At 58.1% G+C, this 26,391-nt stretch overlaps 10 protein-coding genes across 10 annotated transcripts; 5 read left to right on the top strand and 5 right to left on the bottom strand.

The window, feature by feature from the left end:
- Positions 1-28: 28 nt before the first annotated feature.
- On the top strand, positions 29-1,294 carry PSEUBRA_000454 (Ribosomal protein L4/L1e; the record flags this gene model as incomplete). Its single annotated transcript, XM_016436053.1, has 1 exon — positions 29-1,294. The coding sequence occupies one exon, from the start codon at positions 29-31 to the stop codon at positions 1,292-1,294; it is 1,266 nt and encodes a 421-aa protein (XP_016295040.1).
- A 265-nt stretch (positions 1,295-1,559) lies between these two features.
- PSEUBRA_000453 (Zinc finger, C3HC4 RING-type) lies at positions 1,560-7,271 on the bottom strand (the record flags this gene model as incomplete). The annotated part of the gene is made up of 1 exon (XM_016436040.1): positions 1,560-7,271. One exon carries the CDS (start codon positions 7,269-7,271, stop codon positions 1,560-1,562), a length of 5,712 nt encoding a protein of 1,903 aa, XP_016295039.1.
- Positions 7,272-8,427: 1,156 nt separating this feature from the next.
- Positions 8,428-10,653, top strand: PSEUBRA_000452 (Nuclear fragile X mental retardation-interacting protein 1, conserved domain protein; the record flags this gene model as incomplete). The annotated part of the gene is made up of 1 exon (XM_059464382.1): positions 8,428-10,653. One exon carries the CDS (start codon positions 8,428-8,430, stop codon positions 10,651-10,653), a length of 2,226 nt encoding a protein of 741 aa, XP_059320979.1.
- A 106-nt stretch (positions 10,654-10,759) lies between these two features.
- On the bottom strand, positions 10,760-11,821 carry PSEUBRA_000451 (Alpha/beta hydrolase fold-1; the record flags this gene model as incomplete). Its single annotated transcript, XM_016436042.1, has 1 exon — positions 10,760-11,821. The coding sequence occupies one exon, from the start codon at positions 11,819-11,821 to the stop codon at positions 10,760-10,762; it is 1,062 nt and encodes a 353-aa protein (XP_016295037.1).
- Positions 11,822-12,768: 947 nt separating this feature from the next.
- PSEUBRA_000450 (uncharacterized protein) lies at positions 12,769-13,746 on the bottom strand (the record flags this gene model as incomplete). Its single annotated transcript, XM_016436036.1, has 1 exon — positions 12,769-13,746. One exon carries the CDS (start codon positions 13,744-13,746, stop codon positions 12,769-12,771), a length of 978 nt encoding a protein of 325 aa, XP_016295036.1.
- A 577-nt stretch (positions 13,747-14,323) lies between these two features.
- PSEUBRA_000449 (Glycine cleavage T-protein, C-terminal barrel) lies at positions 14,324-15,685 on the top strand (the record flags this gene model as incomplete). The annotated part of the gene is made up of 1 exon (XM_016436056.1): positions 14,324-15,685. One exon carries the CDS (start codon positions 14,324-14,326, stop codon positions 15,683-15,685), a length of 1,362 nt encoding a protein of 453 aa, XP_016295035.1.
- A 631-nt stretch (positions 15,686-16,316) lies between these two features.
- On the top strand, positions 16,317-18,131 carry PSEUBRA_000448 (Glycosyl transferase, family 20; the record flags this gene model as incomplete). The annotated part of the gene is made up of 1 exon (XM_059464380.1): positions 16,317-18,131. One exon carries the CDS (start codon positions 16,317-16,319, stop codon positions 18,129-18,131), a length of 1,815 nt encoding a protein of 604 aa, XP_059320978.1.
- An 80-nt stretch (positions 18,132-18,211) lies between these two features.
- On the bottom strand, positions 18,212-19,171 carry PSEUBRA_000447 (Beta-lactamase-like protein; the record flags this gene model as incomplete). Its single annotated transcript, XM_016436044.1, has 2 exons — positions 18,212-18,816; positions 18,892-19,171. 2 exons carry the CDS (start codon positions 19,169-19,171, stop codon positions 18,212-18,214), a joined length of 885 nt encoding a protein of 294 aa, XP_016295033.1.
- A 2,004-nt stretch (positions 19,172-21,175) lies between these two features.
- PSEUBRA_000446 (uncharacterized protein) lies at positions 21,176-24,733 on the top strand (the record flags this gene model as incomplete). Its single annotated transcript, XM_059464379.1, has 1 exon — positions 21,176-24,733. The coding sequence occupies one exon, from the start codon at positions 21,176-21,178 to the stop codon at positions 24,731-24,733; it is 3,558 nt and encodes a 1,185-aa protein (XP_059320977.1).
- A 344-nt stretch (positions 24,734-25,077) lies between these two features.
- PSEUBRA_000445 (Ribosomal protein L36e) lies at positions 25,078-26,353 on the bottom strand (the record flags this gene model as incomplete). Its single annotated transcript, XM_016436047.1, has 2 exons — positions 25,078-25,370; positions 26,305-26,353. 2 exons carry the CDS (start codon positions 26,351-26,353, stop codon positions 25,078-25,080), a joined length of 342 nt encoding a protein of 113 aa, XP_016295031.1.
- Positions 26,354-26,391: the final 38 nt, after the last annotated feature.

Here is a 26,391-nt window from a genome sequence, read left to right as displayed (position 1 = left end):
CATCTTCAGCCCATCAATCGGAGCAAATATGGCCGCTCTTCCATCGAAGAGGGCGCTCGCCTCGCTCGCATCGCTGCGATCAGCACTGCAGACCATCAGCGCAGCACGAGTTGCGCCCATCGTCCATCGCTACGCCTCGTCTTCGCTGCACACGTCAGCATCGTGCTACAACGCCTCTACATCGGCAGCCTCCTCGTCTTCATCCACCATCCTGCCGCCAACACCATCCGCCGCCTCACCAGCAGACGACCTGCACGCAACGGAATTTGACTTTGACGGCGAGACATACACCATCCCGCCCATCTCCGAGGGTGACCTCATCGCCATGCCTAACAAGCCCGACCTCGTGCACGTCAAACTCTCCACCCTTCGCCCACCCTCACCCGCAAAATCATACGTGCCCCTGTCGACACACGTATTCGACGCGCCCGCACGACGAGACGTGATCCACTCGGCAGTCGTCTACTATCTCGACGCGCAACGTTCCGGCACGGCATCCACCAAGGGTCGATCCGATGTGCGTGGTTCCATGCGAAAGCTTCGCCCACAAAAGGGATCCGGTCAGGCGCGATTGGGTACCATGTCGAACCCCATCTTGCGCGGTGGTGCCGTGGCGCATGGACCACGACCCAGGGACCATTCGACAAAGCTCCCCCGACGTGTGCGAGAGCTGGCCTTGCGGTCAGCTCTGAGCTCAAAGTGGAGGCAGGGTGATTTGTGCGTGGTGGAGAGATTCGATTGGATGGCACCGCCCAGCTCGACTGGTCCGCTGTCGAGGTTGTTGGGATCCAAAGGGTGGTCCGATGCACTGTTCTTGACTGCACCAAGGGACCCACAGCCCTCGATCAGGTCGTTGATCAAGGACGACAGACCGTCATCTGCCGACCCGGTCTACGACGAACAGCAGAGACTCGACCACCAGCAGGCGATTCGCAACTTTGTCCTCGCTTCCAACAACCTGCCGCGCGTGGAGCTGATCGAGCTCGACTCGTTGACGGAGGAGTATAGGGACAACATTGCAAAGACCAGCGAAGATAAGAAGAAGCCCGGCGAGCTGCACGCTTACGAGGTGCTCCGTCGTCAGAAGGTCATTTGCGACCTGGGCGCGGTCGAGTGGCTCGAGGAGAAGCTGGGCGGTGCCGTCTTCCACGAGCAGGCCGAGTTGGACGGGGCTGCCGAGGAAGTAGAACAGCAGCAGCAGCCAGAGCCAAGCAAGACAGCTGCGCCAATCACACAGAGTCAGTCCGTGCCCGAGTCAACTCCCTCAGCCACAACAGCAGCTCCAAGTGCATGAGCATGCACTTTCGCCAGATATTAACGTCACTTCAGCATCGGGCATACATGTACTCATACATCAATCAAGCCATCTGACTTACAACCATGATCGCAGGCCGAGTTCAGAGTCTCGTGTCACACCGAGTAGATGGAGCTGGAACGCAATTTGTTGGACACAGGTGAGCGGGGGCCGGGATACAAGGGTCGACGAGGTCGTCGGCGTTGTGGTGATCCTAATGAGGGGACGACGACCGTGCATCAGAATGGGAGCGGAATAAAAGCCTTCAGCGGCTTTGTCGTTCTCGCTCTAGCTCGTAAGCCTCTGCCATCTCCACAATGGATCGAGGAGCGTACTGCAGTGCTTCCCAGTCGATGCTGCCGTCGTCGTTCAGTATCTCCATATCCTCTGCCATCTCCCTCGTCATCGGGAGAACTTCGTTGTCGTCGTCGTCGCCGACGTCAAGGTCGTCGTCACCCATGCCCAAGTCGGCGGCCATTTCTTCCTCTTCCATGGCCAATTCCTCCTCGAGATCGTCGAGCTCGCGCTCGCTCAACTCGTCAACCCAGTTTTCTTCCATGTCTTCATACCCCCATACCCCCACTGCGCGTTGTTGAAGAGATGCTCGACGCTGGCTCGACTTTCTCTTTTCTTCGCCGACGTCGAAACCGAGAATGAGGCCGACTTCCGCCATCGTAAGACTCGTATTGTCTGATTCACGACCCGCTCCGACCGAGGCGCCTACGGATGCTTTGATGGAACGCTCTCGTAGATTGGGAGCCGCAGGTGCGAGCGGCATTGTGTCCTCGCGCTCGAGCTTCACGTGCACAGAAGAAGAGGCTGCACCCGGCTGACCTAAGCCCTCCATCGTTCGACTGCTGGACGCGCCCGAGCTCTCTGCAGCAGCGGATGAGCCGGCAGCGGCGACATCTGCCTCGACAGTAGCACTTTGAGCTCCTGCTATATCGATGCCGGGAGCAGCGTGAGTGGCGAGGGCCATGCCGCGGCGTGAGCGTTCCTCCGCCACGCGCATAACTGCGTCCTCGATCGTGTCCTTCATCTTGACGCGGAGGATCGTGGTCTCGCGTCGCTGACCGATGCGATGTATCCTGGCCACTGCTTGCGCCTCGAGCGCAATATCAAGAGCCGGCTCCATGAGGTACGCCAGATCACAAGAGGTAAGCGTAAGGCCTGCCGCGCCTGCACTGGCCCGGAAAGGCACGAGGATCACCCTGACATCGTCATCGTCACGGATGGCCCGCAGCGCTTCCGATTGCTTAGCCTCGTTGCCCCCAAAGACCACTGCTGGCACGTCGTTCTGTGTCATAGCATCGCGCACGAAGGACAGCATCTTGGGCCAGTGCGAGAAGATAACGGCTTTGTGTGTCGGGTCTTGCGCTAGTCGTGCCTTGAGATCCAGAATGACACCTGAGATCTTGCCGCTCCAGTCGCCGGCCACCTCGTCAAAGCCATCGGTCGAAGCCGATCTTCCTCGCTCCATAATTCGTGTGACGCGATCCGGGGAGAATTTGAGTCGGCATGAAGGGCAGCGTGGCATGTTCCAGCTGCTCATGACGTAACGCGATCTGGGCGTGTTCTCGCAGAGTGTGTCGATGCATTCGACGCAGAAGGAGTGATAGCACGGGAGGACGCCGATTTGGACCTTGGGCTCGAAGCAGATGCCACATTCTGCGCCTGAAGACTGCAAGGCAGCTTGATCGGGTGAAGAGGCTTCAGGTGTGCTATTGGTGGTCTGACCAATTTGAGCATTGGCCTCAACGGTCTGGCCCTCGAACAATTGCTGTCGGAGGAAGGCAAGCTCGTGCTCCTTGCCTGGAAGCAATGCCTGGAACTGCAAAAGTCGTGCATGCGTCGTGTCGAGACGCTCCTTGGGCTTGTAGAACCAGACGCGCTCGATCTGACGTTGCGATGCTTTGCCGCGAAGGCGCGACTTCTTGAGCGTGCCGGGCTCGAATGCGGGGTCCATCTTGACCTTCTTTCGTGGTTCGCCGTCTTTGGCCATTTGGGCGGCCTCGATCTGAGCCAGGTAATCTTCCTCGTCCATGTCCTCGGCACCCGCATCCTGTACGACAAGATGATACCTGGGATCTTTCAGATCGACTGTCTTATCGTCCGCGTTCTTGAACTCCTTGTCAAACACGGACCGATTAGGACGTTCCGGATCCCAGCGCCTTGGCGGTTCGAGCGGTTGAGTCTGATGATCGCCCGAAGAGGGATCGGCATGCTTTTGCAAGAGAGTAAGGAGCCAATACTTGGCCTCTTCCCAGTTGATGCCAAATCGGATGGCGGGATCGGCTCGGAGGCGTGCGTACAATTCATCGTCGTCGACCTCCGGGGGCTCGGTTCCAATCGCCCGTCTGACCTGAACTTCGTCCAGGGCAAGATTGACGATGCGCAGGGTCGATTCGAGCAACTTGCGAATGTCCTCGGGCTTCTGCAGCGGCGATGGGCCTCCGCGCCAATGACGTTTGTCCTTCTCTTCGTGGTAAAAATCGTGGCCCCAAACGAGCTGCAGGGTGTTGTTGATGACATGTAGGCGGGTCGAATTCAGTTCGGCTTCGGCTTGTTTGCAGAAACGACGGAACAGTTCGGCGAACGAGAGACGCGAGTAGTTGTGGAAGAGCATGAGCTCGTCGGCGACCTGAGGGTGGCTGAGCAGTTGTCGGAGATGGACCAGGAAGGACGGTTGAGGAACGTTGGCGACGCCACGTGCGGCCTGCTTGGCGAAGCTCTCGCGGAACTTGCGCACTTCCTTATCGTAGAAGAGCCTCTCTACGTGCTTGAGGTTGATCTCCAAGACCTCACTCTTACACGGAGGCAGCACGATCTCGTCCTCGACATGAGCCTGCGTATGTCGCCAGACGAAGCGGGGGAGGATTGCTCGCAGGCGGCGAATGCCTTCGACACAGCCGCGAGTGAAGGGCTCTTGGAGGATCTCATTGAAGAAGCGCGGCGCTGCGAACGGATCGTGGTCCATGAAGGCGAAAATGCCTTGGATATCGCGAATGCCTTTGGTGACGGGCGTGCCAGTCACCATCCAGCAGTTACTGCGCCAAAGCTCGTGAACCATGTTGGTGGCCTTGCCCGACGCTCCCGCGACGATCTGAGCCTCGTCCAAGAGGATGCGCCAGAAATGCACCTCGAGCAGAGGTGTCCGGACTTGATCGTCGCTGACTGGCACGCGATGGCTTTCGGAAAGCTGAAAAGCCAGCTCTTCGTAGGTTGCGACGACAATGTCGGGCTGGGTGAGCCTCTCTTTGGCAAGGGCTCGAACTTCGCTACGCGATGAACTGACGTTCCAAGCAAAGTCGCTGTGCTTGTAGCGCACCACTCCTGCCTGCTGATTGAGAATGGTCGCATCGTCCGACATGGACGTGTCCACATCGAGAGTGAGACGGCTGCGGAAATGCTTGCGGATCTCATCCATCCACTGTTCGACCAATGCAGCGGGACAGACGACGAGTGTCGCCCGAGAGACGAAGGGACGCTCGGAAGGCTCCATCTCTGCGATCATCCTAGCACTGCGGGAGGTATCGTACGCGAGGAGATCCGGATTTTCCGGTCGCGGGTGAGCTGCAATGAGAGCTAGACTTTCGAGCGTCTTGCCAAGCCCCATGGACTCGCAGAGTGCGCCTCCTGGCTCGGTCGGACGACAAGAGAAGCGACGGAGACTTAGCAGGCCAGACACTTGGTCAAAGTAGAAGACCTGGTCGAACGGATCGATGAAAGGTTCCCTCTTGAGTTCACTGCTGAGGTTGCTCCCCGAATTGACCGGGTTCTTTGCGCGAGCGCCCCCTTGCCCGGATGCGGTCTTGGAATTGCGTGGGCCTTCGTCGAGAGTCTCGGATTTGACTGCGCCGATGGCGGGATGAACAGTCGCTTGAGCAGATTTGACGAGGGCATTACGACGTGATCGAGACAGACCGCGGTGCATTGCCTCCAGGAGTGCTTCGCGTTCCGCTTCCAGCTGCAGGCGCCGATGTTTGATGAGGTCGGCATTCTTGCATCGCAGGGGGAACCAGTTGGGCATCAGATGGCTGACGTCTTCATCCACCACAGTTTCGCGCTTGATCATCCACGCTAGACATCGAGCTTGATAGCCCAACAAGGGCGTGGGAATGATGTCGGAAGGCGGAAAGACCTCGGGCCCACCAAGAGGTGGACGGCACGCCTCGAGCAGGCTTGCGATGTTGACGTCGAGGGGCAGGAATTTATCACTCGTGATATCGCCGAGCCTCGGGTCTGTACTGGTGATTTGCTCTCCGAGCGGCAGCACATCAGCCTTCGGACGAGGAGGTTCGGCTGGTCGTGAAGCTTCAGCTGCTCTTCGAGCGGCCTGACGACGGCGGCCACGACAATTCGGGCAAAGGCACAGGTCGAGTCGATCTTCCGGCTCCTCTTCATCTTCGAATGCCGACGTCGGAGCAGACAAGAGTGAGATCCTCGAAGTCGATGTTGACGATGGCCTGGACGCGGTGGACGACTTTTTGCGCTTCTTGCTGGGAGACTTGGAAGAGGAGGCGGGCAAATCGACCGATTCGACCTTGTCGAGCACCAGGTGGCGAGCCAACGTTCTTTGCTTGGGAGGTAGATCGTAGAACGACTCGTTGCGGTCCCAAAACGTGTGGGCCTGTTCGTCGAGCTCGATGAAGCCGTCTTGCCAGTCGACAATGGCGGGAATGACACGACGGAGGGCCCTTGCCAAGCCTAGTGTGCCTGCGGCGCGTGTGTCCTTGAGATCTTGAACCGAACCCACAAAGCCGTCGACGTCTTCGTTGCCTGCGCCGTACTGGAGTGCTGCGGGCTCCAGACCGACCTGCACACTGAGCACCCCAAGCAGACGAGTAGAGGGCACGTTGGATCCCTCCGGCGAGATGAAACGGCTGCTGCTCACGTCATATGGGAAGTCCGTCCAAGGGTTCCTGGGGGGATCGTAAGGCTTGGCAGGCGCGGTCGAGCCCTTCTTTGCCGAAGCTTCCCAAGAATCAGGACCAAAGATCTCGTGCCTGGGCGGAAGGAAGGGGGGAGCTAGTGTGACCTCGCCGTACAGTTGAATCCATTCCTTCGACAAGAGAGTGGGGTCGAGATGGAGGAGAGGGTGCCATGCATCTTTGAAGGCCGAGGGGATGATGTGTCCAAGCAACAAGGTCTCGGGATCGTCGATCATAGGCTCTTCCGACAAATCTGGACTTTCGTCTCGTGCTGCGGGATCTTCAGTGAAGGCAAGCACGCTTTCAACCTTGACTTCATCGGGTGGTGTATAGTCCGGAGGGGCGAGTGCGACCACAGCCAGTGCATTGTGAGGCTTCGAAGATGCGACGCCCGACCAGCCCTGTGAAGTGCGGGGCAATTGCAGGTCTATGTCCGAGATGGTGGCAGGCACGAACTCGACCTCGAGGTGAATGCAATCGGGCTTCTTGGCCTTGCCCTTGCGTTTCGACGAAATAGTCTTGTTCTGTTCTTTCGATGACGGCTGCGCAGGGGCGGCCGACTTCTTCTGGCCTCCCTTTCGCTCGACGTTGCTGTCTTGCCCGACTGCGCTTGATGACGACTGCGCAGGCCCGTCATGCTCATCATCGTCTTGGATCGCGAGGTCTGGGAACCACTGCTTGAATCTGTGTTGCAGGGCCTCGTAGGGTGCGGGATTGAATGCGGAGATGCGCGAGCCGTACGGAGTGTCGAGCTCGAGCGGAAGATCGAAGTCGAAGAGCGGGATGGTGGGCACGTCGACGAAAGCATTGGCCTTTGCGGAAGAATCTTGATCATCTGCGGACTGTCGGGCAACAGCCTGCGACTTCGGAGAGGGCGACTTGCTCGGCGATGAGGCTTTGCTCTTGGACTCTGAAGGGGATGTAGACTTGTTCTGGCTTTTCTTGCCGTTGCTCTTTGACGATGTCGACGAACTAGGCGTGGCTCGCCCAGCCGACGAAGGCGTTGCCTGCTTCGCCGCAGCTGACTGACTGCGGGTGCGGGTCATCACAGCTGGGCGATGAAGCGACGAAGAGTCGTCTTGAAAATGGGGCTAGCGTGGAACGGGGTGTACATATACGCGGAGAGTAGGTGACTGTGGCAGGTTGTGAAAGAGATGAGAGGATGGAGAGGTTGAGATCGGAGTAGGAGGTGCGAGTGGTGAGGAGGAAAGGAGCGACTGCGATGGTGAGAAGCGGATTGGGTAGGGCTGAGTCGAGCGCGGTCAGGCTGAGCGGACCCTTCAACGAGTGGCTAGCTAGGAGATCTTGCTGTGGCGGTGTGCTTGCGTGCCTTTCATAAGTCACAGGCGGAGCGGCTGACGAAAGGTGGTGGAGAAGGTGGTGGGAGAGAGCTGCGCCTCGAAAGTGACTGTGATGAAGTGCGGAGAGGAGCAAACTCAGCCGCAGCCTCTGTTTGCTGCTCGTGTGATTATAGAGAGAAAGATCGATGTGACTGTAGCGAGAGGCAAGGAAGGGAGGAAGGGTGTCCGAGCGTCGGCCAAGGCTTTGTATGTGTGTGAGTCAGAAGTCAAGCGAAGAGACGACGCCAATTCTTGCGCCCCGAGCGTTACCCTAGAAGGTGGATCGAGGCTTCGAACGGAAGACGTGCAGCGCTGCTGACCCTCAGGCACTGTGGTGTGGGGACAAAGGGCGGCCGGATCGCCGTATCCATCAAAGCTTGCGAAGTGGAAGCTCGAAGATGCTGAGTTTGAGCGTTTCAGGGTCCAGTCGGTGCGTCTTCTTCCTGGTGCCGCCCATGCTGCTGATGCTCCGGCTGCGCGCGGAACGCTTTGTTTGCGGAGCGGAAAAGGGTCCGAAACATCTGTCACCGCCCTTGTCGGTCCTGCCGATAGCTCGTTTGTCACTTTCGCACGCCTCACGTTTGGACTTTTCACACTTTCACTTCAGAGAGCTGAGATACCGCCAGACAGCATCTTGTGCTGCGCGGAAGCTTCCTTGCCCTTGCATCGCAGCTCGTGCATGCAAGCAGATGCCTCCACCTCAGCCGAGCCAAGCTCATGAAAATTTCACCTCGGCTTTCGGAAGACCCTTTGAGCGAAGCTGCAATTTTTCTTGATCTCTCTCCAATACAGCTTTCCACTTTCAGCACGTCAAGGGCACTCCGACTCTGTCTTCAGCACCACTGCAGATCCGAGAGTGAGAATGTCTGGTCGGCCATCGACCCGCGGTCACGTTCGCGGCGGAGGCGGCAGAGGCGAAAGAGACGGGCCAAGCCGTGGCCGAGGTCGTGGCCAAGGTCGCGGAAGAGGCACCTTTGCTCAGCATCACCAGCCTCGCGACTCTGGCTACGCTGCAAGACGACATCACGACGGGCCAGGAGTAGGCCTTGCAAGCCAGTCCCACGGCTCGCTGTGCTGCGACTACGTTGACGAGAATCCACCGTCTTCTTCGGCCGACACAGCGGCGACGCCGTTCAAATGCAACTTTCGCACGCACTCTCATTTGGCCCTCGTGCTTCACAAGGCGGATCGACATCTGATCTACCCGGATGGCGGCGTCGATGAGCTCAAGCGACTCGATCCGATGCTGATCGCCGAACAGCGCGAACAGCAGCGTCGAATGCGCCAGAATCAGCGGCGTCAACCACATCCTCTACCAAATCGACCGCGTAGACCATCTATCGGGGAGAATGAAGACGAGGATGATGGCGCAAGTGACGGATCAGAAGAGGATGACACCGACTCGGACGACAGCGAAGATGATGATACCGAAGATGACTCTTCCGACGCCGACTCACAGCCTGTCCAAGCACCGCAGAGCAAGGCACAAGACAGCGCTCGTGTTCTCGACGGACCCGCTGATGCCACCATCTCTGGGCTCAACATTCAGCTCGACTCGCCCGAGCTCATCGCCGAATGGATCAACCAGCGCAAGAAGCGGTGGCCAACACAATCAGTGGTACAGGAGAAGCTCAAGGATCGACAGGAAAGACAACAGAGAAGCGAGGCTATCTACGGTCCTCGTCCCACTCCCTTCGGCAAACGTCCACGAGAAGACGCGGTGAGCTCCAGACCAGTCGCAAGCGAACAAGCTGCAACCAGCTCCGTTGATGCTGACAAGAGGCAGAGGATAGATGTCAAAGCCGACACGGGCGCTGCACCCGCCGAGAATGCCGATCCGGCGGGGGATGATGACAGCGACTCGGACGACGACGCTCCAGAAGAGGTTTCATCGAAAGTAGCCGTGCCTTCGCTCGAAGAAGAGGCGTCCGTAGCTTCACCGCATACGCGCCCCGGCCAACCGGAAGACAGACGACCCATCTGCACCCACTTCCTGCAGGGTCGCTGCAACTACGGGGATCGCTGCAAGAAGCGACACGACACTGCACCAAAGGCATCAGCCGTGAGCTCTTCACACTCTCAGCAGCACCAAGCAGCCAAGACGATGCGTCGTCCTCATCCTCGACCGCCACCGACCAACCCCTTCGATCAGCCTGATCTGCTCCGGCAGCTTCTCCGCAACGAGATCGAGAAGCATGTTGACGCTGTGGGACAGGCAATCCGGTTCATCGTGGACAACGATATGCTCCTGCACGTCGAAACCGAGGAAGTGCAGGCAGAGGAGCAACGCGAGAGGAGGGCGAAGATCCAGATCGTGTCTGCCGATGTTGAGGATGCCGCTCAGCCTAAGGACGAGTCAAACCAAGAGCAAACAGCGCCATCGTCGACGATGATAGAATCGCCATCCATCAACGAGCCCTTGATAGCAGGCGCTTTAGCGGTGACCCAGTCGCAGTCGGATGATACGAACAGACCAGGTCGGTCTTCGCTTTATCAACGTCCTTCTCCCACTCTTCGAGCACTTTCCGAGCTCACGTACCCACCCGAGCCCGATCCGCTCATCTACCTCGACCCTCTCCGTCGGGACGACCCAAAGCCTCTTCTCCCCTCCCAGCTCGTCCGCATCGCCAAGGACCCCGTCATCCGCTCTGTTCTCACCCCTTCAACGCCACTCCACCCCCACGGCCACAAACCCGCCTCGCTGGAACGTGCCGTCATCTCCCTTGACGCGCTCCCTACCGACCTCTATCGCAATGCCGCGATCGAGATGATCCTCGGCATCGCCTCCAACGCGCCACAGCAACACAGCGGTGGCCTGGTGGTGACCTCGAAAGATGGCAGGCGGAAAGTCAGCGAGACAGATCTGTTCAGGATGGGACTGAGGGTGGGCGGAGATGAGGTGCTAGCGATCAAGAAGCTCGCCGATCGACTGAGTGTTTTGCTGGACTCGAGCTTGCAGCTGGACGAGGTGGGTGAGAGCGACTGGGCGCTCCTAACGGCCGAACAGCGGGATGAGATGCGGAAGTTGCATTACGAAAGGGAGGCGGATCGGTTGGACCGATTGAGGAAGTTGGGGATCGACGTGTGAAGACACAGCAAGACACACTCACACACATCGCAATGCGAACATCCACGACCCTACACTTGACAGTTTGGCTGACGCTTTGAATTTCTATGACCACGCATGCACCCTATCATCCCTTGATAGAGCGGTACTTGTCGGTCGCCTTGACCAGAATATCCGCGATGCCCGGTTCCTTCGCCGAGTGACCCGCGTCGGGGACCATATGAAACTCTGCCTCGGGCCAAACCTTGTGCAGCTCCCAGGCGGTCGTTGCTGGGCAAACCACATCGTACCTTCCCTGGACGATGGTCGCTGGGATATGACGAATCTTATCGATCTCGCTCTTCTCGAGCAGCTGGCCGTCGCGCATCCAGCCTTCATTGATGAAATAGTGGTTTTCGATGCGCGCAAAGGCGAGGGCCCAGTCGTCGTCCTCTCCCTTGGCAAGGCTGTTTGCATCGACGTAGAGTTTCGATGTTGAGTTCTCCCAGGTGCTCCAGCGGCGAGCTGCGTCCAGGCGAACAGCAGAGTCGTCCGAGGTGAGACGCTTGTTGTACGCCGTGATGAAGTCGTTTCGCTCGGCCTCCGGGATGCCATCGCGGTAGATATCCCACTGCTCGGGGAAGATATGCGATGCACCACCTTGGTAGAAAAACGACAACTCGCTCTTGCGCAACGTGAAGATGCCACGAAGAATCAACGCGCTCACGCGCTCCGGATGCTTCTGCGCATACGCCAGCGACAACGTCGACCCCCACGAGCCGCCGAAGACGTGCCACTTCTGCACGCCAAACTTCTCGCGCAGCTTCTCGATGTCTGCCACCAAATGCCAGGTGGTGTTGTCCACCAGGTCGGCATGCGGTGTCGACTGACCCGCACCACGCTGGTCGAAGGTGAGAATGCGATAGTGTGCAGGGTCGAACCAGCGACGCTCCTCGGACCAGATACCGCCTCCGGGACCACCATGGACGCAAATGATGGGCTGACCGGACGGGTTGCCGCTCCACTCGTAGAAGAGCGTGTGACGCGAGTCGACAGCGAGAGTGCCGGACTCGAACGGCTCGATCGCGGGATAGGGCTGACGCAGGGTGGTCTTGTAGCCAGAGAGGGAGCGGGCGGACTCGCTGTAGTCGATCACGTCGGCGGCGTGAAGGCCTAGCTTCGGTTGGTTGTCACTGGACGGGGCGGTCATCTTGGTGCGTGATTTTGAGGTCGAGCTGATGGTGCGAAGATGAGTCTGTGGCTTCAGCAGGAGAAGATATGGTGACGGACGATAAGGAAGTGGCCTTGAGCTGCAGAAGAGGCGCTGCGCAAAGGTCATCGAGGCGGAGAAGGAAGGCGAGAGCAGTCAGGCTCGCAGATCTCAAGATCTCAGCTCTCGCCCGGCGGCTCAGGCCAGATCGGAAGACTGTGTTCCATGTCGGTGGCTCGACCGCCATTTCGGCAAAATTATTAAGGCTCAGACTCGCTCCGGTCTAGTTTCCGAGCCAAAAATCTGCTTCTTCTCGGGGCGATCGCGATCAATATCTTCGGATTCCATCAAGGTCGTCAGTAGCGACGATCGAGCTTGTTACGATCTACAACACGACGAGCTATCTCCATACGATGGTCCGGCTTCAGAAGCATCTCAAAGAGAGGAAATGACGAGAGAGCGGGAGGAAAAGTTGTCGGCATACTACTATCTATCGTCCTTCATTGACATGATGTCTTAGGCTGATAGCGAAAGGACGCCCCCATACAGAGGTATCTAATCTCTGGTGTTCTCGAAAGAACGGTTGATCTTCGCCCAATCAGTATGCCAAAAGACGCAGCGCCTGTGAAGGCCTTCTTCTTTTGGGATAAGGAATTTGAGCGGGGTCGAGGCTGAGCTGCGACGGGGAGCGGGAGAAGGAAGGAAGGAGGGAAACAGCTACGAGGGAATGGTCTGTTCTGAGAATCACGCATTGTCACGCTGTTGGAATGAATGCAAGTGACGACCGGCAGTGATGAGATGCTGAATGCTTGTTGTACAGATGATGCAAAGTCGATGCTGGTAGGACGATGGAGTCCGGGTATAGTGTGTTGTTGTTGTGTAGTCAGATGCAGGTTATTGAAGAGTCGTAATCGTGAGAAGTTGTTTTGAAGGCGGAGTGAGAGCGATCATGCCCTCTTGGCACGTTTCACTTCGCTTTCCTGGATCTTCTTTTCCTTGATCTGGCGATATGCTTTGATGGCCTTCTGACGCTCTTCGTCAAGCACGCGCTGTCTTGCCATGCTAGGCTCTGCCGGTGCCTCGTTACCGGAGGCAGCCTTGCGCTTCTTGCTGTTTGTTGCCGAAGCATTTGCGGCGGCAAGCTTCTCGGGCACGCGCCCCTTCTGTCGAGCCTTCTCTGCCTGCTTGACTTTGCGTTCGGCCTCCTCTTCGTCGTTGCCTGTGATCTTGGCCATGAGACGAGCCTTTCTCGTCTTGGCCTGCACCGATTCGCCGCGAGGAGCCCGAGTGAGGGTGGGAGGAGCCTGTGCCACGTCGTTGATCTTCTTGACTTGGCTCGCCTTGGCAAAGTCCTTGATCTCGCCCGTCTGCTGGATGGTCTGACGTTGACGCTTGAGATCGTTCTTCGAGGGCTCGCTCGCCTGCAGTGCGGCCGCCTTGTCTGCTTTGGCTTTGCGAGTCGTTTCTTGTTGTTCGAGGTCCTCAGGATCGGCATCTGGGTCGATACCGGCCGCTCGAAGCTTCCTGCGCTCACGCTTGCGAGCGTTGATCTGGGACCGTGTTGCCGAGCGGAAAGAGGCGCGAACATCGCCAGCCATGGCCTGCTCGACTCGAGCGTTAAAGTCGCGCAGCTTTTCTCCCGGTCGAATGGTGAGCTCGGAGCCAGCCTTGTCGTTCGACTCGCTCGTGGACGCTTCGGACGCCTTTGCCTTGCCCTTTGCTCTTGTCAGAGCATCCTGCTCGGCTTTCTTTCTAGCCTCGAGCTTGGCACGGTGCGCCTCTTGCACCTTGGCACCTTGCAAGATGCGCATGGCTCCCTTGGGCATCTCGGAAAAGAAGCCGTCATTTGCGCCAGGAGCGAGATCCTGGCCGAGCGAGAAACGCTTGGCCACGCGATCCGAGTGCTTCGCTCTCTTGTGCGGCATGACGAAATGGTTGCACCACGAGCTTGCGACAGGTCACAGCTCGAGTGAGACAGGTGTCTGAGTGGAAGGTGATGAAGAAGAGCTCGCACAGCAAAGCTCGAAGAAATTTCCGTTTTTCTTCTCATCATCTCGCCAAAAAAAAGTTGCAGCTAAAACTGCGGATTTTTGCTGTTATGTTAGAGCTAAGCTTTTCTGGAGCCTAAGAATTTCTGAGCGTGAGAGGGCGATAAGAAGGATCTCGAGACCTGCCTGTAAAGGGAATTCGGCCTTCCTCTAAAGGAAAGTGAGGCAGGAAGGAGTCTTCGATTTCAGCAGCTGACGTCCCGGCTGTTTGGGCCGTTTGATCCGTTCTGTGAGCCGGTCAAGTCAACGAGAGCAAGCGCAAAAAGTGCGCACACAGATACCGACAAGCGGGAGACCCCACAGCTTTGCAAACGCTTTGTTTGAAACGAGCTTTGTTTCACGGCAGCGCTTGGACTCCCTCGTGCCTCTGATTGCTGATCACGACTCTTGGCCATCGTTCTTCTTAACAGCCCTCAACCAGCTGCGCATACATTTCCCTCCATCATCACTCAGGATGCTGGCCACAAGATCTGTTGCAGCCGCCTCGGCGGTCCTCAGGACGGCGACTCGCACTGCTCTGCCTCGTCACCTTGCTGCTCGCGTTGCCGCTTCCGCTTCGACACGTAGCGCTGCTGCCTCGGTCGCTAGCAGTGGCCCCATTAGCCCTCGACAGCTCCACTCGAGCTCCGTGCGAGCTGCTGACACCAAGGGCGAGGCGATGAGCTCTCCCTCCGCCCCCCTCACGGACGCTCTCTCCAAGACGGGCTTGTACGATTTCCACGTCAAGAACGGCGGCAAGATGGTTCCGTTCGGCGGCTACCTCATGCCACTCACATACGGCGATGTGGGCCAAGTCGCTTCGCATCACCACGTCCGAACTCACGCCGGTCTCTTCGATGTCGGCCACATGGTGCAGCACCGATTCAAGGGCCCCGGTGCGCTCAAATTCCTGCAGCACCTGACACCAGCATCGCTGACATCGATGCCTGCGTTCACTTCGACGCTGTCCGTGCTCATGTCGGAGCAAGGTGGAATTCTGGACGACCTCATCATCACCAAGCACGCTGAGGACAGCTTCTACGTCGTCACCAACGCGGGCTGCCGTACCGAGGACTTGGCATGGTTTAAGAAGCAGCTCGATGCTTGGAAGGGGGATGCTGTCCAGCACGAGGTTATGGACGACTGGGGTCTTCTTGCTCTGCAAGGTCCAACAGCGGTCACGGTGCTCGAGAAGCTCGCTGGCGACTTTGACTTCAGCACCCTCACTTTTGGCAAGAGCGCCTTTGTGCCTTTGCGCGTTGGCGGCGACAAGGTCGAGTGCCATGTTGCTCGAGCAGGCTACACGGGCGAAGACGGTTTCGAGATCTCTATCCCTCCCGCATCGACCGTTCAGGTTGCCGAGGCATTGCTGTCCGACAGCGAAGTACAACTGGCCGGTTTGGCAGCGCGAGACAGTCTGCGACTCGAGGCGGGCATGTGCCTGTACGGCCACGATCTCGATGCCACCGTCAGCCCCATCGAGGCGGCCCTGGCATGGTGCGTGGGCAAGGACCGACGTGCCGCCGGCGACTTCTTGGGCGCCGAACGTGTGCTCAAGGAGCTCAAGGAAGGACCACCCCGCCGACGAGTGGGTCTCTTTGTCGACGGAGGCATCGCACGAGAAGGCGCCAACCTGGTTTCTCCCGAAGGCAAGATCGTGGGCCGCGTCACATCAGGCATCCCCAGTCCGACTTTGGGCAAGAACATCGCCATGGCCTTGGTGGAGAACGGTCAACACAAGAAGGGCACCAAGCTCAAGGTCGAGATCCGAAAGAAGCTGCGTGATGCCGAGGTGGCCAAGATGCCCTTCGTCGAGAACAAGTTCTTCCGAGGGTGAATCCAAAGCACTCCTCGAACGCATTCCTAGCAGAGTATCACAAAGCACCTTGAATCAATCCCAACTGTCACCATCCTCCGCCTTGACTGGATCGTGGGTTCATCGACGTCCCGCCGTGAGAGGTGTCGTTTCTTGTTGTTCTCGAGCAAAGCTCTAAATTTGAGCTCAAGGGTGCCTTTCTGGAAATTCTGGTGCGTCCGTGCCCTCGCTGGTCTGCGCAGCAGATTTCATAGTGGAAGCTGCGCAGAAGCTTCTCGCATGCTGCTGATTACCAGCTCCACAAAGCTTCGTGAGCTCTGGCTGCGACACAAGATACCATTCGACCATCACCATTCACATCCGTCTCTCAGAGTCTCGCGATCGCTGACAGGCACTGTGCGTTGATCTGCGACTACTGCCTTGTACATCAACCTGCGCCGCTAGGTCGGTCCTGCAAGCCACACCGTTGCGATATTAGTCACCACTCGCGTCGAAATCTGCAGCATCCAAAACCGACCATCTCATCGACCTGATTCATCCTTGCAGCCTTCACGTTCGTCTGCTTGCAAACCACTCGTCTGTCAAGACCACCATCATTTTCATCCGACGCGTGCATACACCGACCTGGGCGTGACTGACAGGTCTTCGCAAGATGGCGACCGCATCATCTTCACAACAGCAGCAGCAGGACTCCGTCACTGCGGCGCAGCAGAAGAGCATCGAAGATCTTTGCAAGACCGCTCCACCTATGGAGGGCGCATCACTCATCGTCGTCTCCAACCGCCTTCCCGTCACTATCAAGGTCGACCCTTCCGTGCCAGGCGGCTACACATTCAGTCTCTCCTCCGGTGGTCTCGTCTCGGCGCTCTCAGGATGCAAGAAGACCATGAACTTTACGTGGATCGGATGGCCCGGACTATCCGTTCCGCCTAAAGACGAGGAATACATCGAGAAGCGCCTTCGTGAGGAGTACAGCTGTCAGCCCGTCTGGATCTCGGATGAGATCGCTGACCGACACTACAACGGCTTCTCCAACTCGATCCTTTGGCCGCTGTTCCACTATCACCCCGGAGAGATGAACTTCGACGAGACCAACTGGCTCGCTTATCGCGAGGCAAATCTGCGCTTCGCCGAGAAGATCCGTAGCATCGTCCGACAAGGCGACATGGTATGGGTGCAAGACTACCACCTCATGCTGCTCCCGCTGATGCTCAGGACGCTCATCGAGGGAAGTGAGCAGCAGGGCGCCACATCCCAGCGCGAGCTCGAGCACGTCCGACACGGCGTTGACGGCACACTCCAGCTCCAGGACGACGATCTCCTTGCGGCACCTTCAGCATACGACTCGTTGCGAGGCGGTCGACCCAGCTCTCCTCCACCAGACGACGAGGGCGACTACGAAGGCCGCGATTCCGCCACCCGCAACAACGGCAACACCACCGGGCGCGGTCTCGGCACCAGCGATGGCTCCAGCGGCCGAGGCTCGATCAAGATCGGCTTCTTCCTTCACACCCCCTTCCCTTCCTCCGAGATCTACCGTATCCTCCCCGTGCGTCGCGAGATCCTGCTCGGCATCCTGCACTGCGACCTCATCGGCTTCCATACGTACGACTATGCGCGACACTTCCTCTCCTCCTGCACGCGCATCCTCGGTCTCCCCACCATGCCGAACGGCGCCGAGTTCGAAGGGCGCTACGTGCACGTTGGCACCTACCCGATCGGTATCGAGCCGAGTCAGTTCGAAGATGGTCTGCAGCGCGCTAGCGTCAAAGAGCGAATCAAGAGTCTGCAGCGTCGTTTCGAGGGTGTCAAGATCATCGTCGGTGTCGATCGTTTGGACTACATCAAGGGCGTGCCCCAAAAGCTCCATGCTTTGGAGACGTTTTTGCAGGACCACCCGGAGTGGGTTGGGAAAGTTGTGTTGGTTCAAGTGGCCGTGCCATCGCGACAGGATGTGGAGGAGTACCAGAACCTGCGAGCGACGGTGAACGAGGCGGTGGGTCGGATCAACGGGCGGTTCGGGACGGTCGAATCCATGCCGATCCATTTCTTGCATCGTTCGGTGAGCTTCGACGAGCTGTGCGCGCTGTACGCCATCAGCGATGCCTGCCTGGTGACTTCGACGAGGGACGGGATGAATCTGGTTTCGTACGAATACATCGCGTGCCAGCAGGAGAGGGCGGGTGTCATGATCCTCTCGGAGTTTGCGGGTGCTGCGCAGTCGTTGAACGGCTCGCTCATCTGCAATCCGTGGGACGCATTCGCTGTGTCGGACGCGATTCACGAGGCGCTGACCATGCCGACGAATGTTAGGAGGGAGAACTTCGAAAAGCTCAGTCGGTACGTCAAGAAGCATACCGCCAGCTGGTGGGGTTTGAGCTTCGTTAATGATCTCAAACGGATCAAGGTCGAGGATGGCGCGGAGAGTCCTGGTGCGGGTGGAAGCAGTCTGAATTCGAGGCCATGAACGCGATCCAACACTTTGCAATGCATATCACTTCTTTCATCCGAACATGGCATTGCGAGCAAACGTGTGACAGACGAAAGCTAGGAGAGAACGCGACCCAACAGCGGCTCTACAGCCTCCAAATCGTGACCGGGGATCACCAGTCCTCCCGTCGTCTTTTCCATTCGCTGCAGTCGTTGGTTGCTGTTGAACCAGGCTTGGTGGTCTCTGGCCAACCAACCCTGCGGAACACCCGGCTTGTAGTTGTCCATGATATGCGCGTGGTCACTGACAAAAAAGAACGTTCCATCGTTCTCCAAATTCAGCTGCATTCCGATCAACCCATCGGTATGGCCTGGCAGATGATGGAGCGTGATCCCCTGGGCAAAGTCGACAGTCCGATCGTCGAAGCACTTCCAGTTGAGCTCGTCGAGGCTGAGATAGTGGGGCAGGTAAACACCACGATCGGCGCCAGTGGCGCATGAGAAGAAGGCCGATTTGAGCTCTCGCTCGTGCACCCAGATGGGGATGTCGGTCTTGCGGAAGTTTTCGAGACCACCTGCGTGGTCGAGGTGGAGATGGCCGATGATGACTTGGGTGACGTCTTTAATGCTGTGACCCGTGGCGGCGATGGCGGCTTCGAGTTCGTGTTCGGGCTCGTAGCGGGAGCGCGCAAAGATGTCGTTCAAGGGCGCCCCCCACACCTCTGCGCGTGTGAAAAAGGAGAACGTCAGCATACCACATCAGAGGTTCGGATCGAGATGCGTCGAATGCCACATACCAGGATAGTCCTTGCCACAACCCGTCTCCCACAGAATGAGACCCTCCGTAGGATGCTCGATGAGCACCGAGTACATGATCAAATCCCGTCGCTCGGGAGCTTCGGGTCCCTTGGGGTTGCTCATCAGCGACGTGTTGCCTCCGCGCTTGAACCAGCCCGCGTCGGCTTGGAGGTAGCCGAGATGGAGGACCCACGCCTTGGTCCCCTTGGGTGCTTTGTTGAGTACATGAGGAAGGACGACGCCGTCTCGCAGCTGGTGCTGGCTGAAGGAGTGCGACATGATCGAAAAGGCTTTGCAAGGCGGAGGACGAGAGGTGATGGGCATGAGGTACTGATGAGTCGCCTTTATATGATCTGACGGACGTCTCTCGCTGTGTACACAGCTGTCATCTGATCAGGGCATTCATCTCATCGTTGGCCGGGGTAACAGATGAAGCGGGCGGGTCGGGCTTTCCCACGACCTGTGGAGACGAAGCGAGCACACAGTGAGCTACACTCGGCCTACAGACGAGGCCGTGCGAGGGGAGAAGAGGACCACATGACTCAAGGCTGCAGAAGTGACAGCATCTGTACCGCTGTAGCGGCGTTCCGAGCCAAGCGCGAGGCGGCCGCAGAAGCCTTGACTGCCTCTAAGCGCGGCTGGGCTTCAATCACCGGCAGATTCTCTCAGGGTCCACAGTCGAATCACTCGTTCGTGTCACCGCTCTCCGTCGTCCCACCTCTCGCGCCTTCCTTTACGTCTTAAGGCCTCTTGGCTACTTCCACACTGCGGGACAGTCCATACAGGCAGGTGGGTGAGCAGCTCAATGAACGGCTGTCGGACAGGATGTCGTGTGAGTGACCTACTCGAAATTGACCGGCTCAGTCATGTCCGACTTGGCAGCTCTCTTTCTGGCCCGTGCTGTGCGTCTAAGCGAGAAAAAAGGCTCTGGAAAAGGCGGCCCAAAAATAAGACCAACACCAACCAGGTCAGCTGGTCTCCAAGCGCCTAACTCCGGTCTTTCCCCGCACCATTCTCGGCCTCCTGCAAGCATGCTTCTTAACTTCGTGGACCGGCTGAGCCTTACAGCAAAACCACCGTGAGGGCAGCTCAACATGCCTTCAAGGGGCGCCCTTGCTGCTCGACTTGCGAAGCCTCAAGAATGCACGTTCGCCACTTTCTGACGGACAAGGCTGCCAAAGTCACGGTCTAACATTCTCACATTTTCACGACCTTGCCCTGTCTCTATCACGACTCGCCGCTGTAGTGTAACGAAGACAGGGTGAACTTCATGGGTTGCGCACGACACAGGCGGGATCTATCACTTGAGACGTGTATTGTTGAGCGCCCTGGCTAAACAGCTGAAGGAAGAGAGGGATGGCGGGGGGATCGGGAGGGGAGAGGAGAGGCGAACGACGGTACGAGCTGACGACCGATTTTGACGTCGTAGAGCCGTTCCGGCCTCGCCGAGCAGGACAATAGAGGTATGCAAGAAGGTCGGAATGTAGGTACATTAGGTGACAGCCGCTCGCCATGGATACAAGTTGAGCTGCTAAGAGCTCGGCAAGGCTGCCAAAGATGCACCGCGTTGGTCTAGGTATATCCTTGTTAGAATCCTACCAGTCTTGGCCATCGCCCTCCGTGAGGAAGGCGTAGGTTGGGACTGGCTTCTCTCCAGTTCTCTTCCTGTCGGAAGATCCAAGATGGCGAGGAGGACTCTATGAGGGGATATCCAGATACTTTGTTAAACGATGAAGAGAAGAAGCAAGAAAGTCAGCCGACAACTTTGAGTCTTTGAGAAGAAAAAAAATCTTGCGCAGTGTAGCGAGGGAGCGGTTTTTGGAAGGGTGTTACGTTTCGACTGAGCCGAGGCTTAATCACGATGCGTGACAGCTCAGCGAAAGAGACACAGGGCTGAAATGGGCGGTTAAGCTTTTGAGAATTTGATGCTGAGCTTTGGAATGTCGGAAAAGCAAAGCCGTTGACCGTCTAGTGTCACATACCCTTACTACTCATCGATACTGTTCCCTTCACCTCATCACCTTCCGTCACATCGTCACACTCTCTCATCCCACCTACGCCTCAAACGGTCGGCCCGAATCAGTCCAGCTACGCAGCAAGTAGCCATTCCGTTCTGAAGACGCGTGGACTCAACCCAAACGGAGCCAAGCAAGCTCCTCGACACTCTGCTGGATAAGCCCGCAGGCTCAGCGCGATCATAAACCTGATCTCGTCTTCTGTACACCAGCTCGCCTTCGCCGCTACAAGCCTCTTGAGGACAGGCTCGCGCCTCTCGCAATCACCATGCCCACCGCGGCCCACCGGTCCAGCGATGGGCCACCATTGCAAGACGTTACGCACTCGTCTCATCCCCTACACCCATCAACTCAAGCAACAGCAGTATCAGCAGCATCATCATCCTCAGCGCCGTCCCCATCCCCTTCCATAGCCCGTCAGAACCCAAAGGCGCGCCCACGGCCCTTGGACAACCAGCAGCATCCATATCGCATCGAGCTTCTCGACCTCACACCAGTCTCGATATCTCTGCTGTGGTCCACTCGCCCTCCGCCTCTCAGCGCCATTCCGCTCGAGGTCATCAACTCGCAGCTTCGCAAACGCGTAAAGGGTCGATCTTCGGCAGGCGGTGGTAGCGACAATCCATCACCGAACCGCACCTCCGCAAGGGCCACTGCAGTGTCTCCTTCGCCCACGTCTGCTACCGCCGCTGCTGTGTCCAAGTCCAGAACCCCAGCAGCAGGCCAACCATCGGAACGAGCCGTCAGCAACAGCTCTAATCAGCCGCTCGAGACTCCCATCTCCAAGCTCACCGAAGGACTCGTCGCTACCAGAAGCTTGAACCGCAAGGTCACAAAGATTCGCCTTCGTCCGCCTCCCACCGTCCCAGCTCAGCCCAGAAGAAGCTCATATAGCTCTGCTCCATCCGATTCGGCTCATGGCTCGGCCAACGATGACGATGCGTGGCCTTCCGATGACGGTGCTACCGCCGTGGAAGACGACGTCGGTTCAGGGTCTGACGCTTCCGACTCAGGCTACGAGGGAAGCCCTGACGCCCGCCATCACGTCACCAGCGTCTTCAAGGACCGCGTCTCGGTCACAGTCAACGGTCTGGACTGGTCGCATGTCTTGCTAGGCGAACGAGGCTCGCACGAAGCCATCGTCGTCATCTTTGGTCTCGAGCCCGAATCGGACTACGACATTCAGTTTCTCGTCAAGGCAGGATTGGATGGTACTCACGACGCTTTCCGCGCCACATTGCGCACCAGGACCGAGCGCGACTCTTCTCGTTCCACCGATTCCGCGCCAGCTGTCCGTTCTTCTTCGCCTTCGCCTCTCAGCCGTCTGCCCGTGTCGGCACCTGAGCTTGAAGCAGTCGAGCCTGCTCCTCAGCGCCTGGCTGTTCTTCAGGCTGAGCTCGAAGCCAGCGAAGCCCTCAAGGCTTCGCTCATCGCAGACGTCAAACGCGCCAGGAAGGAATCGTCCAAACACGAAGCTGGCCTCCGACACGAGATCGACGCCGTCAAGCGCGGAATGGATCGAATGAGTGCGACCGACCAACGCAGTCGGCAGAAGGTCCTGGCCTTGCAGGAGCTCATCAAGCAGACCACCATTCAGACCAAAGAGATCCACGAACAGGCTGATGTCGCCGAGAAGGAACAGCCAGAGTGGGAACAGCAGGATGCCAAGCTGGAGTCGGAAGTAGAGACATTACGCAAGGAAGTGGAAGCGGAAGAGGCCGCAGCTCAAGCAGATTGGGACAAGGACGACACAGCACTTGCTGCTCTCGAAAAGGAGCTCAGATCCCTCGAGGTCGCTGCCAAGACGCTCGAAACCGAACGCGATGAGCTGCGCGACGATAAGCTCGCCTCCATCCATTCCGAGATCGAAAAGGTCAGGGAGCAGGCGCTCGAGGCTTACAACAGACCAGCAGGTGGCAATGCTCGTCGTGGAGGTGCGATTGGAGCAGCGGGCTCGCAACGAGGCGGCTACCGTCACGCCAGTGGGCCGCACGCAGCAGCTAATGCTTCAGGTCAGAAGGGCAAACCGGCAGGCAGAGGAGGCAAGTTTGGCAGTTTCGGTAGCCGTGCCGTCTCTGGTCCTGCCGGTCAATTTAGTGGACCCGGCAGCGCCAGCACAGGCTTCGCTGGGGCATCCCGAGGCTTTATGCAGAGCTTCGGCAAAGGATTCCGTCGAGGGCAGAATCAGAACGCCTCGCAGACCCAGAACTTCGACGTCATGGATGCAAACGGGTATGCTGGCCCCGGCTCTTCTCCTCAGCACGGTGCAATGCTGCCGCCAGGACAAGGCTACGATCCCGCAGGCCTGTCAGATCAAGCAGCGATGGGCATGGGCGGATTCGGTGGCGCGGGACCTTACGCAACGTACGACTCGTTCTACGGCCAGGCACCGCAGCCGACCTCGCAGTTCCCTTCCGGTGTGTCCGAGGCGAGTCAAGATGATCTTTACGATCCCACGCTAGGCTTTGATCCTTACGATCCGTCCATCGACGCTCGTCGCAGGTCCAGTCTGCCTATCCCGCAGATCCCATACAACGCCCCACAATCGAGGCTGCCAACGTCTTCGACATCGACGGTGCTCAACCCTGCCAAACCAGAGTTTGTGCCGTCGACCGGCTCGAACCACGCTTCGCCTGTCATCAGCAAGAATCCATCAGCATCTGGCACCACAACGGCAACTCTGGCGGTACCACCGGTTCAGACTAACGTCGCGACCGAATCACCGCGACCAGGCGTAGCCTCGCCCGAGCACTCGCCCACCTCTTCGTCTAGGTTCGCCTTCCCGCTCGCTCGTCACTTGCCAACGTCAAGCATCAGTAGCAGCAACCACGGTAGCGGCAACGCCTCGTTGGCCACGACATCGAGCGCGTCGGCGCTTGGATCGACTGCCAACGCCGCCACTCTCAGCCCGAACAATGTGCTGAACCTGCCGCTGGGTCCTGAACTCAACATGCCGCCTTCTTCCAGCTTGTCTTCGAACTTGTTCTCCATGGGCACATCTGGTACGGCAAGCCCCTTCCCACGGCACTCGCCTTTGCTCCCGCAGGGCATCGATGGGTCATCAACAGGCAACTCGTCGATGGGCTTCGCAGGTGCAAGCCCGAGGTTCAGCGCGCTGAGCTCCCACGGTCACGGACATGGCCTTGGCTCGACCGGCAGCATCGGAGCAAGCGACGATCTGGCATCTGGATCTTCCGCTTTCGGCGCCTCTTCCAAGTTTGGACCTCTCGACTACACCTCGGGCATGGACAACTTTGGCCCAGCACCAGGTCTGGCTGGTAGCTTGAGCTCGGCGCCTGGCACCAACGCATCGATGGCACCGGCAGGCGGGCTGCCACCCTTCAGCTCGAGCACCATGTCGTCTATCTTCGGTCCCAGCGACACCTGGTCCGCTTCCATCGGCAATGCCGGTATGCCACCTTCATCGAGCTGGATCACTTCGTCGCCTCCCCTCGGCAGCGGCGCTCTTGTGGCCAGCAACAGCGCCGGATCGGGGGCCGGAAGCAGCAACGACATCTGGTCAGCACCGACTCTTCCCGGCGTGTCGCAGCTGAGGCACAAGACTTCACTCAGCGATGTCACCGGCTCATCTTCATCGTCCTCGCCGGTGGGAAATACTCCCAGCAGCGCCGTCAATGGTGCAGCATTCGGTGCGTTCGGCGGCGGCGCAAGGATGGGGTTGGGCGCCATTGGCCACGCATCAAACAGCGTGCCGAACAGGTCGAGCCCGCTGGCTAGCCCTGTGGCTGCTCCGGGCACGGCAAGCGTCCCTGTGCGGGAGGAGCTTGCTAGGGATGCCCCACGATCTGACGATGCCCAGCAGTGAAGGAGCCAAAGCTACTTCCACAAAGCCAGCCTGATCTTGCATATCTCAGAACCCTTTCTCTCTTTTCACACTTGTACTTTTAGCGACCATGACGAACTCATTCACGTTTGCCCTGTCTCCAGCCTGGCCCTATCTGCAGCCTGATTCGGCGTGGCACAAACTCGATCGATGTAGCCAAAAGTGTATGATATTTCTCCCTCGATGGGTGGGGATGGAAACAAGATGCGTGTGGATGAGGTGCCGGAGCTTACACGGAAGCAAGAGCGATTCGTGTTGAGTCGGACTTAAGTTTTGGGTGTGTGATGTGCGATGGTGTTACAAGGTTGGACGTCGTAGAGAGGCGTTTAGTGACCGGCGCGGCGCTGTTCGGCGATCACGTTGGTGAGGCTCTCCATCTTGTTCTTGGCCCTGCGAAGGGTGCCGACGCGACGCTTGATGAACTTGCGGGCGCGCTTGTCCTTGGAGTTACGGATGAGCTCCATGGCGCGACGCTCGTAAGGGGCGAAACCGGCGACCTCACGAACGACCGAGCGGATGACCTTGACTCGCTCACCCTCACGTCCCTTGCGGTTGGATGGGCGGGGAGCAAGCACGCGGCGCTCAGTGACGTGACCTCGGTTGACACCCCAGACGAGACCTGAGAGAGGAGGGAAAGGATGGACGGAAGAAGGTCAGAACTGAGTTGTAATGGCAGTTGGTGGAGCAGCGTGACGGTAGCAGTGTGGGTAGCAGCAGCAGTCGCATCAGCAGAGAGGTCGCTGCGAGTGGAATGTCGGAAGAGTCGAAGATTTGGAACGAAACGTTGTGATGCGAGATGGGCGAAAGTTGCTGATAGCAGGGTCGGGCCGAGACGGGCGTGACTGGTTTCGAGATCGCCGACGAGTGAAGTCAAAGCTAGCACATGAGAAAAAGTGCAGACACAACGGACCAACGTCGTTGTCCGCCTCGAACCACCCGCATAATTCCACCGTAGCGACCTTGAATCGGCAGCATACAGCACTGCTGGTCTGCCGACATCCGCGAAGATCTGCTCCAGCTCGCCGAAGGGGGACAAAACGCCTGTCCTTCGTCTCTGTTCGAGATCAACGTCGTACGATCGCTGCGATGGTGCGGCGAGCCCTCACGCCCCCTGATGGTTGCATCGTCGTGGCCCATGAGCGTAGACAGTACAATGTATAAGGCTCTCCATCTGTGCTAGGCCGACGTCTGTCCTTCTTTGTCTTTGTTCTTCCATAACGACGCTAATTTCCTAACGCATCCGTCCAGCGAAAAGTCTCGAGGATGTGCAGCGTGCGATCGACCTTCAGCCTCTCAATGCTTCGCCGTATCCATTCCCTCCATCGTCGTGTGATCGAAGTCCGACTCATGATATGCCCATTCGGTGATCTGCTGCCTTGTTGAACGATGCTGCGGTCATGCTGGAGCTGATGATGCGTTTGCTGCAAGGCCATGCTGTGGTACACGTGTGCTGTTGGGCGAAGGAGATGCTGCTTTGCTGATGCTGACTGCTGATTGCTGCTGCTGATACTGCTACCGAAACGTCGAATGCTGAACAAGGGTGGGATACGAACCAGATCGGGGCACGCCGGCCTTGTGAGCAGGGTTGGAAGAGTTACCCATTGTGATACTATGTAGAGAGATTGGTGATGATCTTGAGG

The sequence above is a fragment of the Kalmanozyma brasiliensis genome (genome assembly GCF_000497045.1).
Source record: "Kalmanozyma brasiliensis GHG001 unplaced genomic scaffold PSEUBRA_SCAF1, whole genome shotgun sequence".
Taxonomy (NCBI): Eukaryota; Fungi; Basidiomycota; class Ustilaginomycetes; order Ustilaginales; genus Kalmanozyma; species Kalmanozyma brasiliensis.
Note: the sequence above shows the minus strand (reverse complement) of the source record. Positions and strands in the feature narration are given on the sequence as shown.